At 35.7% G+C, this 20,396-nt stretch overlaps 1 protein-coding gene across 1 annotated transcript; it reads right to left on the bottom strand.

Annotated features, from left to right (window-relative positions):
- Positions 1 to 12,008: 12,008 nt before the first annotated feature.
- On the bottom strand, positions 12,009 to 14,397 carry LOC126600113 (WUSCHEL-related homeobox 11-like). Its single transcript, XM_050266657.1, has 3 exons — positions 13,641 to 14,397; positions 12,509 to 12,684; positions 12,009 to 12,373 (listed from the first exon to the last, which is right to left on the bottom strand). Exons 1-3 carry the CDS (start codon positions 14,284 to 14,286, stop codon positions 12,356 to 12,358), a joined length of 840 nt encoding a protein of 279 aa, XP_050122614.1. The 5' UTR covers positions 14,287 to 14,397; the 3' UTR covers positions 12,009 to 12,355.
- Between the last annotated feature and the right edge of the window lie 5,999 nt (positions 14,398 to 20,396).

The following is a 20,396-nucleotide window of genomic DNA, read 5'->3' as shown; positions in this document are numbered from 1 at the left end:
GAGAAAGAGTGAGTCCGAGGGAGAGAGAGAAGAGAGAGAAAGGTTGGAGTGTGTGTGTGGTCCAAAATTGTTGACTTCTAATCCCCTACAAACCACAACAACTTTGAGTCCTAATTGGTTCCAAAATATTAGGGGCTTAATGCATTAGTCCACTTCCAAACTTAAACCACACCACCACACAAAACGTCCAAAGGCAATTTCATATTTTCACACTATCCATAGTAATAATTCGGGACGGGCTGTGACATAAAACGTACCCATTGTTATTTTTTATATGAAATGTACCCATCATATAAAACGTATCACTTTTTTTTTGGTATAAAATGTACCAACTCTTTGTATGTAAAATGTATCATATAAAAATTACCATTTTTTTGTATGTAAAATGTCATTAACATAAGTAATGACAAATCTTGTGTTTTATTTAAGTATATATATTTTTTAATATTTTCAACAAATTATGGATTTTATTTAAAATCTCATTAATATAAATAACTACAAATATCAAATTTTAATTTAAAAATTATAATAACCTACATAGAAATACATTATTTGCATTAATTTTAGGGACTTCAATAAAAAACAGAAAACCGACAAGGTTTCAATAAAAGAACATTGATAAATAGGGACGGCATCCAAAGTCACCCTTATATATATATATTTTTGTTAAAAACCCAGTTGTTGTTGTATCAATTTTTACATCTTAACCCCAACTAATCAGATAATGAGATCAAGTTTCTGACAATTTTAACCCATATCTCTTTGCATACCTTTTTCTTTTTTTCTCCCTTACAATCTTATTCAATGGAAGCATAAGAGAGTGCAGTGTGAGGGTGGCTCTGCACATTAGACGGCTTATCGGCGATGAAAGCTGTCAAGGTTGCAAGGAGTGTGTTGCTGTTACACCCGGAAAGCCTCAGGTGCTCTAAGTTTTGTTTCTAGTGAGGAACTGTATTTTTGTAGATTGGAATTTTTTATGTTACTAAATTTGGATATCTGGATTTTGTATGTGAGGTTTAGTTTAGTTTAATCTTTTTAGCATTATCAAATGAATAATTAGTGTTTCGAGATTGCATTGCGGTTTAATCCATGGATTTTTGGAAATTTAGGGTTGATTTGTTAGTCCCCTTCATCTGTTATGTGCATTGGTTGTAGGGGGTAGGCAAACGGGTCCAGGACCCGCGAGTCGGGGCGGGTACCTGCAATTTGGGGTGGGTAAAGGACGAGTCCAAAATTTTAGAACACAAAACAGGACAGGGCGAGTTGTTCTTAAAATTGGAGGGAACAAGTCCCCAGCCCGACCCGTTTGTAGCATGGAATAATTGGATTAGAATTTATCCTAACCTGAGTTTTCTCAGATACTTATCCATTCATTCAGTTTACCTTTCCCTTGATCTCTCATCCTGACTCGCTCCGACCGTCCCAGCTTTGTCAGCCACCATTATCATCAGACCTCGATCTCTCATCTTGACTCACTCTCACCATCCCAGCTTTGTCTGCTGCCATCATCATCAGCTTCGTCGGCCTTCATTATCATCAGCTTCATCCGTCGCCATCATCATCAGCTTCGTCCACTGCAATCATCATCAGCTTTGTCCGCCGCCATCCTCATCAGACCTCGATCCAGGGTCATTGAAATTCTCTCTACTTTTTTTTTTCTGTCAATTTATAGTGAATTCCTTTTCTTTTTTTTTTTGTGGCTTCAATTTATGAATGCATGCAAGAAATTGGGAATGAAAATGTAATCGTGGTGGATGATATAGTGCTCCTTGATTTCTAGTGTAACCCTAAACCTCTGCTGCTGCTGTGTCTCACTCACTCTCTTGAATTCAGTGTCTCTCTCTGTCGAACTTGAAAGAATTTTGTTGGGTTCTTGAATCTTGACCTCTATTTTGTTCCAATTTCAAATCTTTTGTTGAATTAAATTGAATTTGGGTATATATGCATGCCCTATGATAGTTCCAGACTTGTATATATTTGAATCTTCTGTTTCAGACTTCAGTATTTTTATTTAGATTATGTTTGGTTGATTAATGGAACATTTCTGTAAATCCAAGTAATGTAATTATATTATGTTTGGTTGATGAGAAAATTTAGTGGATAATTCTATCATTGCAGTCAATTAAGTTACTCACCGCAAAATGATTGCTCATTGGTAACCAAATTGAGTAATTGTGTTCGTGATGAATCTGTTCTAATAAAAAATAAAATAAAATGTTATTGGATTCGTGGACCCGATCCGAATCGGCCTGTTTCAAATAGGCCGGGTTAGGTCTGGTTCAAAATTAAAAAATTTCATTATCCAACTTATGCTTTCATCACGCGTGTGATGGATGCAATATTGCCCAACTTATGCTCTGATACCAAACTGACACACCCTGACCCGGAATGTCCATTAGGACTCCGAATCGAGCTGTGTTGGCCGACACCTGGAAGGTGACGAAGCCATAAAGTGTAGTGATGTGGAAAATGTGAATAAATTTAAACCTAAAAATGCCTAAATACAAGAGTGCGCTAGTGAGCGGGAATGAACCCATTTCACAAGTGACGTTAGAGCATAAGTAAAGTACATTAGAATGGGTAAGGATTATGCTTTCAGAGGTTACCACCTATACTGAGATTCGCCAAGAATCCTCGTCAATACGATCGTTCAACAGTTAAAGCTTGGAGGGGTGAAAACCAGAAAACGTGAATGGGTAAAAACAAAACTTTTGAAAACACATTTCTCTTTCTAAACATTATAACCCCTCACCGTAAAACTCATATAATTTCCCAGAAAATAATAATACATATGTATATAGAAATCATGCTCGGGAATGGTAAATACCAAGTATATGCCATGTCAAGTATCTCAGCAATGAAATAAGTAAGCCATATGAAATAAATCAATGTAAATGATATGCCAGCCGGAGTCACCTAACGTGACCTGTACGACTGAACCTATAGCTCATCAAATATGCATGCACACGAGTTGGAACCACCTATTGTGGTTTGTACGACAGGGCTGTGCACCAAACTTGGATTCAAGGTGAGCATGTGGTGCAAGATGTGAACATCACGTGAAAGACTGTGCCCTGGCCACGGGCGGGAGCACTAACACCGGGGTGTAGCATAATGAGCTCTAAATGCATCTACATATAATCATAAACAATGTATCCACTATCATCAATATATACTCACCTAAAACTTACCTGGACGTTCGCAGCATATATGCATATCTATATTAATGCATACTCTAAAGCATAATGCAATTGACATGACATTTAAAACAAGTTTCTGGGAAAATGTAAAGTATATATATGTATATAGAAAACCAAAAGCCCACTCACTTGGAGTTCGGGCTACAACTCCCTAGCACACACATTGAGGCGTCATGAACGATCGACGCCTAGAACAATTATTAAACCACAACTCAGAATACTTATTAATAGAACACATAACTTACATAAAACACATCCCAAGGACGTTCTAGAATGATTTGAGATTCATCGACCAAAAGTCAACCGTCGGTCAAAGATCGACGATAGGGTCTACAACCCTACATCACTCGATCTGGAAGATTTGCATGTTAGATTTCTGATCTGTAACTTCCAAGTATCCACATTATTTTTTTAGAATAACATACTAAAGTTTCAGAACAATCTAACGGTCGGATTTCCGCCAATTGCCAAAACCAAGTGGCGGTTAACATTTTATTTTATGAACTTACAAATCAAATTCAAGAATATCGTACATCGAATTCCTGATCCGTAAGTTCCTACAGTCCTTAAATATTACGTACTATAATGTATTAAAGTTTGTTGACGATCCAACAGTCGGATCGTCGATTGTTATAATAATCAAATGGCAAACCTTAATGGAACTAGGTTCAAACAACGGAATTTCGTCAATTGGACTTCAAAAATGGAACAAGGGTATTTAAATTTATCCTAGGAAGGTCAGGAGACACCTCGGCCCACACGCCACCGCAGGTGGCAGTTGGCCGTCCTGACTCGTCGGAAAAATCCAACTATTTCTAAAAATTCTCAAACTTCACGGAAATGAAGATCTCAGTGAGTAGATAAAGTTTTATACCTGTGGCCAAGTTCAATTTGACCAGGAAACACCTTAAATTGGCCACGAACCGTCGAAAACCCTTGAATTTTGGTGTGTTCAATTCGACCTTAAACGAACTCCGACGCCCCCAAAGTTGTTTAGGGTTTGTTATGGACCTCAAGGGAAGTCTAAAGGTGGTGGAGATGGATGTGGCTAGTTTCGGATTTAGGTGATTCGAAGCCAAAACCGTTGCACCCCACCGTGCGGGTTCTCCCATTTTCAAGGCCAAATCTCACCAAATTTAGGGTGGAATGGATAGAAGGAAGGTCATGGAGTTGGTTCTAGGTGGTTAGGTGGTGTAATTCGCCAGAAAAATGGGTGAAAAGTCGTCGGAAACCATGGAAATCGCGGGTCGGATCGCGGGTCTTCAAAAGCACCCGATTCTCTTATTTTCTCCTTCCTCTTTCCCCTCCTTGCTCTCCTCTACCATTGGCCGGTTCCATCCTTTTTTTCTCTCCCGCATTCTCCTTTTCTTTTCATCTTAGCCACACACGTGGCTCAAGCTCCAACAAATTTGGAGCCTTCCAGATTAACAACCAATTTCCCATTTTGCCCCTAACTTTAAACGTTAATAACTCTTTCATTATAATTCCGTTTTACAAACGGTTTTTGCCTACGTGCTCGTGAGATCGAGCTCTATCCAAATATGACAAGAAACTTGATAAATTATATGAGGATAAAATACGTACCCATAAAATTACGTTTAGCCACTTAAGGGCATTTTCATAAATTCACTTATTAAAATTATAAAAACCGTAAAATTGGGAATGGGTCGTTACAATACATATAATGACCTTCAATTGTTAGTAAAAGAAAAATTATGGCAAAATTTCTTTTTTAATTTAACAACTTGTTAAAAAAACGGATAAACAAGTATGTGGTTACGATTTGATTAAATAGATATGCGGTTATGGATTTATAAATGATTGTGGGTATGGGCCTACTTGTTTAGACAATTACCCAACGGATAAACAGTTATACGGGTAAGAGTCTAAAAGGTTATGAATAAAGCACCGCGGTTACTCGCCTGCAATAATCGTTGCCTAGCATTGACTCCATTAACAGGACAAAACTTGTATGGGGTTCAACTTGCCACTGGATTGTGTGGAGTGGCACTACCATCCACTCAAAACTTGCCATTAGTTAAACCAAATAAGTAAAAACAAATGACACATTTTGAGTGGGTAGTAGTAGACCTGTAAACGGGTCGGGTTTAGGTCAGTTTCAATTCGACCCGTTAAGCTAACGGGTCATCCGAACTCAACCCGTTAATCTAATAGGTCACCCGTTAACATTTTTTTTTTTGCATTCCAATACACTTACACATATTAACTACGGAAATTATGAACTTCACCTGATGGCAGCACCAACAATCTTTCCAAATCCGGTTATGACATTGAACACTCCGTCAGGAACTCCAGCCTTCATAAGAATTTACAAGAAAAAGTCAACAATGGCGAACCACATTGTCAATAAACACGAACAAACGCAGAGAATGAGCTTTTTCTGATGAGCACAATATAATACAGATAAGGTTGTTTGCTTAACAGGTTTGGAGATGGGTTTTTACCAGGGTGGTCAACGGAGCCGCCATTGAAGCTACCTTGCTGCTGCTGCTGCGGAAGCTTTTCTGTGGAGTGTGGTGATAACTGTGCATCAGAAAAAGCTAAGAGTTTATTTTTTGTTGTTAAGGCTTTATTGAAATTACTCAAACATCCTTAACTAACGGGTGTTAACGGGTCTAACAGGTTGACCCAAAGCGACCCGTTATTTAACGGGTTCACCTATTAGTGATCCAACTCGCTAAGCATCCATCTAAATATAAATATTAACGGGTCGGGTCGGATGGGTCCAAAATGCTAGGTCTAGGTAGTAGTGCCACTCAACACAACCAGTGACAAGTTGAGCCCGACACAAATTTTTCTCTATTAACAGAGATAAAATGTGTAAAATGCCCCCATTTAAATAGCACTTTAATTATCGATGTAGATTAGATATTGATATGGTATTGAGCCAATTCGTAGCACATACCAGTTCTTATAAGTGGAAATGCTAATGGCTTAGTACAAACAACATTGTAGTGACTTTTTGCCTTTGTTAATCGTGTTAATATTATGTCAATGCTGGTTATAAATTGGGTGTTTAAGTGGATCATTTTAGAATTTTTGCCTTTGGCAATACTCCGTCACCATGGTATTAGTGCTATTTAACCTGTATTAGAGAAGTGTTATTTGGTGCAGTCTTTGAAAAATTATTGTGTGCTTGTAAGTTGTAACACAATTTAGTATGCTAGTATAGTATTACCAATTCACCTAAATTATAACATTGTGAATGACTCACCTTGTAAGGTGTATAAATGATTGAATATAGGAATATTCTGGTTTAAAATTGGTCAAATAATTAGAACAGCTCATTGAAGTGAGTCATTTCAAAACATTCCCCTCTATACTTCAGGGTATATGAACAGTAAAATACATGCGATATATTCAACTAAAAAATACAGGTGATATAATTTGATTGTAGTTACAACATGAGGTCGATATATCATGAAGTGTTACATAGTCACACAATGTAACTTTTCGAGTAATTGATAAATTCAAGTGGGGTCTTAGACACATGGAAACAAGGAAAAGAATTTCCAGTAGGGTCTACAGATCTTTGCATGAGCTTTTATCAAAGGATACCAAATAACAGTGAATGACAATGTTGTAGGCAGGATAATGGTGCTAGTCATATATGCAGTGAGAGCTAGTAGGGGTGAAGGAGGGGAATGGTCATGTCAATGCGGTTGGTTTTATTTGGCACATTTGACATTTCTTTTCAATGGAGAAGTGGCACACTCATGTCCAGTTCTTATAGAGTTTAAATTTGTTTCCTTTTAGATTAGAAAAAAATTACAGCATTGACTCTAAATTTTAGTCGAATTGGAGCTTTTGATGTTTAAACCAGAAAATTCTGAGTACTAGTTTATAAACTTGTCACAACTCACAATCTGTAGCAATGATCATTTTCAGTAACCATGTTAGAATTTTTGTTCCTTATTCCTCTTTTTAAACCTTTTTTCTCTTAGTATTAAACTCTTTATTTTGTATATAAATTCTAGCAATGTTTCCCAAAAGAACCACTGCTCCTTATTATGACAAGTCCAACTCATAAATTTTTAATTCAAGGGCCAAAACTCTATTTGAACCAAAATTTAGAGAGTAATGCCTTTTTCTGATTATAATTCACTTGATATGTGCTAGCCTTTCACCATGATTAGGGCTACAAGATGAAGACATTCTTGTCCTTTTTATTTTATATTTTTGTTACAAAAAGTTTAGGACATGAGAGACTATCCCATTTCAAGGCCAAGGCCCACCGCAAACTTTTTTGAGGACTTACAAAGAAAATCTTAGCATAATTTTTAGTTTTTACAAATCGTCAAACAAGAGAAACTTTTGGCAGCTTGACTCGAACTTAGACCTTTGTTCTAATGAAGGGAATGATCCTTATTATTTTTGTTTGTAAGAATGTTATTTTTGAAATTTTTGTTACTTTGCATTTCGAGGTCACGAATGGTATTAGAATTAGCATAAATTTGGACAGTTTGGGGCCCAAGTAAGATAGGCCCATTGGTACCCATTTTTCTACATGTAATTTAACTGTTTAGACCTGGGCTTTCATTCCTTTCTGATCCGTGCCCCTTGTTTCCGGCCCTTGTTTTTGTGTTTAGGCCATTATGGGGTGGGTATTTTAGCAGGGTTAGGGTTAGGTTTAGGGTTTATGAGAAGTCTTTATCACAAGTTTTGATGAATCTGAGTACGCCAAGTTCAAGCTCCGTGTCATAAGATTACTTCATTGCGTACTGATGAGCTTCTGAGGAAGATGAAAGAGGAGCTGAATGTTCAAGTGCTGGCTTTACTTTTGCATAAGCTCAAGAACTTAACAAGGATGATATGATTTAGCGATGAAGATGATCTAGGAGGCCATTAACATCACCCATATAAATTTAACAAGAATGTCCGAAAGAATCACCAAATATACAAGATTGATTATAGTTGTGCCCTAACGTAGTTAAATCAATTGATGCCATGGTAGCTTCTCGAAAGATGCTATTTAGCGCATAGTTAGGATTTTGTTGCAGAATGTGTCAAAATAGCCTTTTGGATAGATAAAATATGCCCAAGGAACGTGAATATCTTGTTTAATTGTATGCATCAAGATCTTTCAAATCTCCTTCTATGTTGTAACTTTGTGAAAATGCATTCGAATTAAGCTTTTTAGTAAAAAATCATACTTGAGATTGACATAATTTTTTACTTTGGTCTCTGAGATTGAACATCGTAGAAGTGGTATATGAGTTTGTCCACCATAAATCATTTTGCTCATTCCGAAAAATCTGTCAACATCATTATTAAATTGTCACGAGAGCGACCACGTGACTACCTTTTTCATGCTACTTTTGTCAAACCAACCCCTTTTAGCCAAAATAGTATTTGAGATAGACATAACTCATCACTTTGGTTCTTGAAAATAAAAATTGATACAAGTGGTCTCTATTTGTCCATCGTAAATCATTTTGGTCATTTCATAAAAAATGGTCAATATTCTCATTAAATTGTCAAGTGAGCAACCACATGACCACATTTTTAAGGATAATTTTGTCAAACCAACCTCTCCACTTAACGAAGATATTGACAAACTTTGTTATATAACAAGATTTTTCTTTAATTCATTAAAAATGGATTTCAACCATCCGCTAATTTGGTTTACAAATTATGGTGTAAAAAAAATGGTCTTTGTAGCATTTTCTTTAGGATGATGCTATCTACACATCCATTTTTACCTCTCACGTATCTTTTTTAATTTGCAATTGTTGAATCGAATGAATTAAAGAAGATCAATATACAGAAATTAACAAATGATGTGTGAGGGAAAAATAGATGTTAGATGGCACCCCCCTTTCCTTGAAACTTTCAACATTGCATTCCCAAAAAGGTTGACTGGCTGTTCGTTGGTCAAGTACAAGAAGATCAATAACCTTGCTAACAATGTATATTAAAATTTAAGCACAGTGATTTTCTATTATGGCATCTATAGAACCATAGAATCTAACGAAAGTTAAACAAGCAATTTTAAAGGAGATGCCAGCCAATAAAAGTTCTAAATTTTGACATCACATAGTATTTTATTCCGTACCGAACATCCGTCTGTTTTGGATTGGTTATATTGGTCGGTGTGGATGCCAAGTTGCTTATTCTTTTCTAGGGTTTTTATTCAAGGAGAGGAATCCAGCACGTACTACTGGCCATGCAGTTTCATCAACTTCTATGTTCAATATTTTCCCCACTTATTTTAGTTCGGGTCGAGAAGAAAATTGGAGATTGCCCAAAAAAGAAAATTTGAGAGAGATTCCAAAAGATTTAGAACGAAGATAAACGATGAGGTAAGAGTAATGATTATATACGTGTACCTAAACAAGAGCGGCCAACAGGAAGAACCATATTAAGCCATACTTTTGTATATACTTACCTAGAATTCTTAGAACATTAAGCCATATTTTTCTATACATTCAACCCAACGATTGGGAAACACTAAGAAGGAATTTGCTTATTTGTGTCTTGCCAAGTAATGAGGAAGATATCTATATGAAAAAGTTCCTTTTCCCACATAATTTTAAGTCGTTAACATATTGTAGTACTGTCAAGTCTTTTGAATAGTTTAACTCACCTAACTCTTTATTTCTCCGGTTACCAAAAAAAAAAAAAAAACTTTAACACAAGTTAATTAGGTGAAACCTTGTTTAAAATATATATGATCTAAATTTACAATATCACAATACAACATTAAGGATATAATATTGCTTAATGAACAAATACACATATTATAACCTTAAGTGATTAGTAGTGTACTATCATGCGTAAGTGTGAGAGTTGGACCAAAAAAAAAAAAAATCAAATTTAGTTAGTATTTTTTATGAGAGGAAACTTTAGAATTGGTCATTATACTTTAACTCTAATTTAAAAGAGTAAAGTTTGGAACTTAATTTTTATTTTTTCTGGATAAGTAAGGGATTCCTAAAGAAACTGAAGGCAAGCTGCTGCAGAAGAAATAAAAGTTGCGTATTTTTTCTTGATAAGAGATTCTGAAGAATCTCATATTCACCCACCGACTAACCTCTGAATACATATTTTGGCTGAAAGAAGGGGATACACGTTACGCTAAACACCATGTCTTGTTTGTACATACCTAGTTTTGCTACTGTCGATTGTCGACAATTTAATAGTTAGAATGAGCTATAGACGATGTTTAAAATTTCTTCAATATGTTTGATATTTCTATGGAAATATCCAAAAAGTCAGAGAAAGATACGGAAAGGGGGGATGAAGTCTAAACTTCACATCATATCGGAGAAACTCCTAAATTTGGGCTATAATCGACATATATTGTTGATATTTCTAACACATCGGAAAAATTCTTATATTTCGTCCAAATCAATGTTTGACAATCCCTAAAGTTTAATTTTAAGTTTTCACCATTTTCATTGAAAGCAACCGATATCGATATCGATATTTGATATATCCGTGAATATTTCCACGAATTTGCATACTGACATTTCCACCCATGCATACCGATATTTTAAACATTGGCTAGAATACGTTCTTCTGATTCAAGTTATTTGATTTTTAATCAGTAATTTCAATATCAAACTTGCTACTTGAATTCTTAGATTAGTGAAAAGCTAACGGTTTACTCTATTTGATATCTAATTTTGTTGTGCCATAGGTAATAGCAATGATTCAGCTCGATATTGAAATTTTATTTGGTTGGAAGTTGATTTTGCTTTGGTTCTTGATTTCTTAGCTTTCCTCAGTTGGTGCTTTCCCACTTGAGGGTGAAGTAGAGGAATTGTTTGCATTAGAGTTCCCAAATAGATTTTTGATCTTTTCACATTTCTTAGCTTTCCTCAGTTGGTGCTTTCCCACTTGAGGGTGAAGTAGAGGAATTGTTTGCATTAGAGTTCCCAAATAGATTTTTGATCTTTTCACATTTATAAGGGAGGTAATCAAGTAGTTGATGCTCTTCCAAATCATAAGACATCCTCTGCTAGCCTTTATCGTATTATCATCGGGATTATGTGGGTCTTCCGATTACCGCCAAGCTATTTTTAGAACATTGGTTGGTGCTGGGGTTTGGTTGGAGTGATACAAGTGGTGGTGGTGGCAAATATTGGGTGTGGTGCAACAACGGTGATGACAGAGGGCTGATGGTGATGGGGGGTTGGTTGGGGTGAAGGTGGTGGAAGTGGTGGCAGTTGAAAGTGGTGGCGGGTGGTGGAAGATGGAGGCTGTTGAGTAGGGTTGTGCACAGTAGGTTGTGGTTTGGGTTGGGGGGATTAAGGGTAGATTTCATTTCTAAAAAGTTAAAAACCAATGAGGGTTATGAGAATTGAAACTTCATTAAAGGCTATGTTTTTCTGATGAAAAAGCTTTCAAAAACAACTTAGATGGTGCTTTTAAAAGCTGTTGCCAGATTCCATTGCTTTTAGAATAATCAGATGTTTATTTTATCAAACACTTTTTACTGCTTAAGTTTGAAGTTAAACAATATTTCAATGTGAACCAAAATCCTAAACAAGGCCTTAGCTAGAGTACTTGGCCGAGTAATGGTCCTAAATGTCACATTTCTTTATTCTATACAGAGAGGGAAAATGGGGACGAAGGAGATTTGATTAAGCTACGCAACGAGCCAAACAAAATAATCAGGAATCAAACTCACAATCTTTTGAGTTAAACCTGGTATTTCATATTCACAAGTGGAGAAAAATATATTGTGCAAGTCACCTTAAGTTCCACATTTAAGCCACATATATATAGGCAAACCATCTTTGTTGAAAGATATTATGAGTTTAAATTATATCCACGATAAGATTTTAATCAAAAACACACAGCATTCCATAACCTAATATCCATATTGTTCTACAAAAATATGCAAGCTAATATGCTGCTGTCTCATATACGAAGTCCCTAAATTTATTGTGCAATGCTGATGAGGTCAATTTCAGTAATACAATGAAGAAAGAAAGAAGAGAAAAAGGATATAATTTGATTGACCATAAACTATCATGCATGGTAGCTAATATATAGATATATTTTTCTAATAATCACACTGTGGGGGTGGGGGGAAACGAAAGACGATAACGAAACCAGAAAAGAAGGCAAGATGATGAAGAAACATGTAGGAAGCTCCCATATTGTAGGTGCAGCTTAAATTGTGCTTAACTTGGTCTTGAAACCTGCATTAACAAAACATTTGGCGACTTAATCAGCAGTATACATAAGAATGTAAATTTATTTATGACTCACGAGAGAGAGAGAGAGAGAGAGAGAGAGAGAGAGAGAGAGAGAGAGAGAGAGAGAGAGTATTATACTAGGAAATAGCTTTCACCAGACTCCAAGCTTTGTGCCAAGAAACCAAATTCATTGATTGGAAGTGGGAGTCCAGAGGAGTGAACCAATAGCACATCTTGGCCAAACACGGCTTTCATGTCAAGTGGCCCTTTGGGAATTTCTGTTGGAAACCCATTAATAAACACTGTGATGAGACCTGAAAATAAATTAATGGACCCTTCATGGATTCAGTACTTCTTGTAATAGCTAAGCTTCTTAATTTGGGTTTTGAGAGAGATATGATATTCATTGATGGGTCAAGAACTCATACAAGAGCTAGGATTATTAAAAAACAAAGTGAAGGTTATTGGAGAAAATCTTGCCGGAGCTTTCAACCCGTGTTCAAGGAATAAAGGGCTCACATTAACAAATACATAATTGAAAAAGACATTAGACTCTTGATTCGATTAGCACTTGAGTTTATCATTATTAAATCCTTGAGGATGATTCATTAAACTAATGCAGATGTCCTTCAGGTTTCATAGTGTAAAGATCCAAAAGAACACAAAAAGGCTTTTGTACAAGAAAAAGATCACAGAATCTTAGGGCAAACAAAAGCAGAGAATATTTTTCCTTACATTTAAGTATTACGAAACTTAACGAATATCCTTCATGAATTAACAATGAAGTTCTGCAGATTGTTATTATAATGGAAATCGATATTATTGTCAAACAATAATTAATGTATATGGGGTATACTCTCTTTTTCTTTTTTCTTTTAAATCCATTTCAACTACCTAAAAAGGTTACACTTTTTCATTGCAAAATTTTCTTAAAAGCAATCTGAAACCGAGTGGAAAAGACTGCCACAATAAGAAATTACATGGATTTAGGGAAATCTACAACTTTCATACAATTCGAACACAATAACTTTCACATACTCCGTCGTTCTCATACTAATTGAGAATCTATGGAACTTCAACAGTGTAATATTAGTCAGCAAAATTGAAGACAATTGCTTTAGGAAACTGATATAACAAATTAAACTTACTGAAGAAATGAAAAACTGATTTAATTTGAACCCAGATGAGAGAATGTAATTATATAAAAGAGTGCGAATATATAGCTGTACAAAGAAAGTGTAAAAATGAGTGAAACGGTCCATGCAATTACCAGACTGGAACTGCAAATTGGAGGTATCAGAAGGGCCTCCTCCTAACGCAGACGTTACACCGGAGCTCTGCTCGATTTCCGGAAACCCCATTTGACCAGAAACTGGAAAGAACTGATCATCAACGCAAGCAGTACTATGATGAACATCATTATCTGTTATCAGATGATGGCCACAAGACGAAGAAGATGAAGAACCCATAAGGAAATTATTAGGAGAAGCTCCGAAAGCCAAGGGAGGAGCAGTAGCAGGAACACTGCAGCTTATTCCGTACTGAATTTCACCACGCAATTGGTGATGAGAAAGAGAAGCCATTGGATCATTGTTTATATTATTATTGGTCCCTTGTTCAAGGCTTGCCTGCAACTGCCGTTGTCGGCGGCGAGATCTCGACCGGCGGTTTTGGAACCAGTAGAAAACGTTGGCATCCCCAACAGAGCCAAACTTCTCAAGCAGTTTCCTTATTCTCACAGTTTCTTCTTTGGGAGGATTCACCATTCCACTGTTGAAAATTGACTCCAGAATTAGGATTTGCTCTGGCTTCGGTATCCATCTTGACCTCACCGGCTCAGGGCTTCTCTCGGTCGAGCCGTTGCTTGGACTACTACCGTCAGGGTCTTGGCCTTGATGTTGATGATGATCTTCCATATATTCCGTTAGGTCTTGGTCTTTGAAGCTGCTGAAACCTAGGTTGAATGGGAAAACTAGAAAAAGTTATAAAGAGAAACATGAAGTACATATGAATACATAGTAAACCGCTTCAGGGAGGTTTGAGGGGATATATAGGGCTGAAAGAGCATTTGATTGATTATATTACCATAAAGGAAGTTACATTATTACCCTTCACAATTTTTTATTCCCGTCGACGAAGAATTAATACTATCAAACAAGAAAATATAGAACAAATAATACTAGAGAGGTCACATGTATACATTTTGATCACATTAATGAATTTGATGCCAGCTGATGTTTTAATAGGAAACTAGAGCATCAAACATGCGGGGCATATGATGGAAGTTGGCAGTGCGTTACTGAAGAAGGTGAGATGAAGGGTGTGCGAGAGATATAACAGAAAAGGAAGCAAATCACAAATGTAAGCAACCTTAATTTGGGCGAGGAAAATAATCTTGGAATTTGAAGAAAACATGTTTCTAAAATGACATAAATCAAATCCTTTGTTTGGATATATAAACATAAAGAGAAATTTTATTTGAACCCATCTAACCTCTTTCTACACCCAACTTACTCTCTTCACCCATATTGTTTTGTATTAAAGAATTAATATCTCTTTAAACCCAAATTTATTACCTAAACAACACTCTCAAAACCAATTCAAAATGTAAAATTATCTTTACACCCATATGCTAATTAGCTTATAACAATGCATGATTGGATTGGGATCAAGATTGAGGTTGAGGTTGAGAATGAGATTGAGACTGAGAGGTGTCAGCTCGCTGTAGGTGTTTTTCCTGTATCTCCATGCTACTTGAATGCATCTTTCTGCAAGGCCTCTCCAGTAAGGTGACTCATACCTGCCATAAAAACCAAACTTCAACATCAATGTTCTGTCATAAACCATTCCCACATGCATCCTAGACGATTTCTTGCAGACCACGTATGCATATGTCGCCAGTCTTCAATCGTGTATGCATACATGAGATATGAATAGCTTTAATAAAATAAACCTTATGGCTCATTGAGCACATGGTTTGCACAAGAATCTAGAGAAAACATCGGTGAGTTCTTCAATGTCAGCTGCGGCAATCAATGGAAGAGACCTACATGGGTGGACTGCTCTTCATAGAGTCTGTTTCAAAGGGAAGATAGAAGTCATTTGAACGCTGCTTGAAAATGGTGTGGATATGGATGCTAAAGATGATGGTGGATACATCGCGTTGCATTGGCAGTGGAATTGGGACATGCGGATGTGATTGAGATGTTGGTAAAGAAAGGAGCTGATGCTGATGCTCGAACTAACAAATGTGTGCCTGCACTGCAGATTGTTGAGTCTTTGCACTACATTGGGATTACTAGGATACTTATTCATAGAGGTGCAACAAAAGACAATAGTAATATGGCACATATCTTGACCCATGCCTCAGTTTCATTTGGGAAAAATCTATGGGACTAGAGGAGGAGATCATCAAAGGAGGAATGAAGAAGAATAAATTGAGTCGAGCTAGAGCTCTTCGTGGGAGCTTCGATCATTTGATGCCATTGGCTGTTGTTTAGCTAGTAAAGCTAGAACTAATATTGGTGCATTGGTATTTTGATAAACGTAGGACAAATTGGAGGATTTAAAACTTCAAAATCACCATCCATCAATAAAAAAACACTTGTTTTTCTCTATTAGAGCTATTAGGGTTTTAGCCGGAATGAACGTAGGATAAACAAAGAGTGATCCTAGAGTTTAATTATAGTGTTTGAGTTTATTGATAAATTTGAGTTTTATTATTAATTTCATTTTGTACTTAATAATAATTATGCAATAGGGTAAAATAGACAATTAACATTTAAAATTTAAGTTGGGTGTAAAAAGATGTTACATGGGTTTCAATAAAATTTCCCAAACATAAAAAATTTAGAAATTTTATGTGAACAAAAGAAATTTGGAGCATAAATCCGAGTTTTAAATTTCATCTAACTAGTTGTCATTTCTAAAATTATATGAAAGCGAGAGCTTGAAAAAAAACAACCATTTATATGCATCATCACCACCACTACATGCCCACGACCAATACCATTATCACCACCACCCACCGCCTCATTTGCACATATCATGGCTCAATTGGATTGGCGATTCTAGGTACACATTTAGTTCTGTATTGGCATTTTATTTAAATTTATGTTAGCAAAACATGAAATTTTATAATTTTTCTTAATTTAAGAAAGATCTTAATTATTGACACTTAAAAATAGTCATTGTACTATAAATGTGACACAAATATCGTCTCAGGTGCAAATTCTTTGATTCTTCATAATATATAGAAGAATGTAGAATATCACTTGTAAATATGACACAAATATATAATAACCCTAGCATTACTTATATGATTTGAGTAGTTCAACCAAAATTTAGATACGCTCAAAAGGGTCGACCTTGATCGTCTGGTACTGTAAAAGAGAGAGGAAAATATAAGAAAAATAGACTTAACCACTCACATCTCGTATCCCAACTTTTCTAAATAGAGAACTCCAATTACAATAGAAAGTGATATTTTACAAGAAACCCTAAGTCTGATAAACACAAACTTGGGAGTTAGATACGAACTCCTCCACTAGTTGCACACATTCATTGAGGATCGAGCTAAATGGATACAATACAAGCCTTCATCAAATTGTTCACCGACCCCAAAACGGAGGCAACCTTTCAAAATTCTTTAAAGAGAACAACGTGATCAATGTAAATCAAGAAGAAGAAAGCAAGAAATCAGAGGAAGAAGAAGATTGAGAAGTTGAGAAAAAGCAAAGAGAAGCTGAAGTGCTTTTTGTATTACTTTTCTCAATGGGAAAGTTATTACAACGAGTATTTATACAAGAACCTCAACAGTGCACATTCTACATACTCTAACTAACTCTCTAATCTTTTGAGAAGTGGCATAATCTCAGCTATACAATATATCTATCAATCAACTCCTCTCCATTGATCTCTTAATGTTATATTTCAATGGGATGGCCTCTTTGTCGTATATGCATGCATGCAATTCACCAAAAGAAAGTACAAAGCTTTTACATCCTTCCACTCAGCTCCACAAAGCTTTTATTTGTTTATGTGAAATTTATACCGCCTGCAAAAGTAGGGATAAAAACATTTAAAAATATTTGCAAGAGTACAAGGTTGTCGTAGTATAACAGTTTAAGTAAGGTCTGCAATGATTGAATGAATAATTTGTATTTAAACTAATCCTTAGCTAATTATTTAGAACAAAGTTAAAAAAATGTTGATTTTGGAATTTAAAATAATAAAAACGAATTTAAATAAAAATAATTAAATAATTGACAAAGTAAAGAAAGCAAAAGACAAAGGTTTTGGAAAACAATTTAAACACTAGAGTTCTGCGGTCACCATTAACAATCCTACGAAATTGTACCAATTACTTATGAATTTCCACATACATATTTTGAAGGTTAGGTTTTCCTAATGCATATTTTCCTCGTGATGTTCAAGCGAAAACGTATATCTAACATGCAACCCCTATGTGATGCTCAGATCAAATATAAACATGCAAGACTCATTAAACTTTGTGAAAACCCTTTGAAAAACCATGCAACCCTTAAGAGCGTGATGTCCGCCTTAAGTGAACTTATAATTACTAATCACAAGAAGCCCTCTTCAATTTCAGGGTGATGTTCCAATAGAAATTGCATCAAATTACTTGTCTAAAATCCCTAATGGTCATGAATCACTAAGACAATTAGATAGTTTAATCGTGGTGATTAATAATTCAAAGCAAACATGCATCCATTCATAAGCAAATTAATAAAATTACATATTCATGCTAAGGTTCATGGCCTAACCTTAGTACAAGGAATTAGTTACGCATACTCATAATAAAAATTAAAGAAAATATCATTAACTAGAAAAGAATGAAAACACCTTGTAGGTAAAAAGTCAAAATAACGCGTGCCCCCCCCCCCCCCCCCCCAAAAAAAACCCTAATGGCTAAAAAGCCTTATTTATACTACTCCAAATTAAAACCCTCATAGAAAAAGTTTTCAAAAAACTAGGAAATAAAATAATAAAAAGATAACTAGGAATTACATTCCTATTCTAACTAGGAAATCTGCCCAGCACAGAAATCGCCACGTTTCTTTTAACCTTCAGGGCTCCAAAACAGACCTAAAGCGAAGCAAACTAAATATTAGGACCTTCTCTTCAAGTTCCAAGAAGAGCCCAAGTCCAAAATCCATCATCTTCCAGCCCAAAAGTCGCAAATAAGCTTTGCAGCCTAATCTGCCAGCACTGCACGTTGGGCATAAATTAATTTGCCACGATCTGATGCTTTGGATAAAATTATGAAATTTTGATGAAATCTTCTTGACAGATTCATGAACTTTCTCCAATTGTAATCACTAAAAAACTCCACCTTTTGATTACTTTACGCTCAAAACAAGTCACATGTCTTACATTAAAAACACATAGTAAAGCATCAAAATCTCATCAAAATAATAACCAAAATTTACCAAGAATAGGGAATAATATATAGTATAAAATCGACTCATCAGGTTCTACCGAAATGTGGTTAAATTTGTGATAATGATAGCACTCCTCTAGTATATGTGGCTCGTTGATTTTTATCTTGTATTAGAGCCCCTCGATTGGGGTCTTGATATTCGGTACTCCTACTTGAGGTGGCGAAGGATTTTGCCTCATGTTCAGCTTCCATCATTTATCAATCAAGAGTTGTCATAGAGCACGCACATTGATGAAAGGTTTATGCGTTGAACAGTAAATTTGACGTTCTTAAGAAACAATGGAAACCTATAAAATAGTAGTCTCATATAATTGTGAGTATTTCCCATTATTCTTGAAGGGTTGATGCTCTCGAGACCACCTTTTAATTAGACCATATTTGTAGGACACATGACATTATGGTTGATGGTTGAATTTTTTCTTTATATCATTAATGATGATATCCAACTATCAACTGTCACATAATATAATTAAAAATATATGATCTAAAAAAAGATCTCCATAGCATTTTCATTCTTAAAGTGTGTTGAGGTTGATAATAATAATCATCCAAGATAGTAGAAATATTCACTGATACGTTTCCCACAGAGACAAAGAGACATGGTTTATGGTTATAGTTCTACTGTTCATTACATAAAATAGTTGTATGAACTATAGGGGTATTAAGTTAATTAGTCATATAATGAAGCTTTGAGAGAGAGTGATTGAGCACAAATTGAGGTAAGAGACAAGGGTCTTAGACAATCAATTCAGGTTCATGCTAGGGCATTCGACTATAGAGGCAATCTATCTCTTTATGGAGATCAATGGAACGATACAGAGATATGCAAAAGGCTTTGCAAATGGTGTTTATAGATTTGAAAAAAGTGTATGTTAAGGTCCCAAGAGAAATTCTTTGGAGGATTCTAGAGAAGAAAGAAGTATGTGTAACATATATCTAAGAAATAAAGGATATGGAGCAAGAATTGCAGTAAGAACTCATGAAGGAAAAACTGAAAGCTAACCATAGATTGCACCAAGGCTCAACTTTAAGTCTTTACCTTTTTCGTATTGGTGATAGACGAGTTAACGAGACATATTCAAGATGATATTTCTTGGTGTATGCTTTCCGCATATGGTATAATGTTGATAGATGAAACATAGGAGGGAGTAAATGCGAAGCTTAACCTTTGGTGGGAAGGATTGGTATCTAAAGGTCTTCGCTTAAGTAGGTTAAATACAAAGTATATGGAGTGCAAGTTCAATGGAAATGTGGGTCCAAATGAGATAGAGGTGAGGATTGAAGGTCATGAAATACAAAAGAGTGAGCGCTTTCATTATTTTGGGTCTATGTTGAAAAATAATAGAGAATTGGATGGAGATCTTAACTATAGAATACAAGCTAGATGGATGAAGTGTAATAGTGCATTAGGTGTGTTGTGAGGCAAACGTACGTTACTAAAACTCAATGAAATCTTTTTATAGGAGGCCAATAAGGCCCACAATGCTCTATGACACGGAATGTTGGCGGTCAAGCATCAATACTTGCAAAAAATGAGCATAGCAGAGATGAGAACGCTTCGTT

Source organism: Malus sylvestris, chromosome 14 (genome assembly GCF_916048215.2).
Source record: "Malus sylvestris chromosome 14, drMalSylv7.2, whole genome shotgun sequence".
Lineage (NCBI taxonomy): Eukaryota > Viridiplantae > Streptophyta > Magnoliopsida > Rosales > Rosaceae > Malus > Malus sylvestris.
This window is presented reverse-complemented; position numbering and strand designations above follow the sequence as displayed.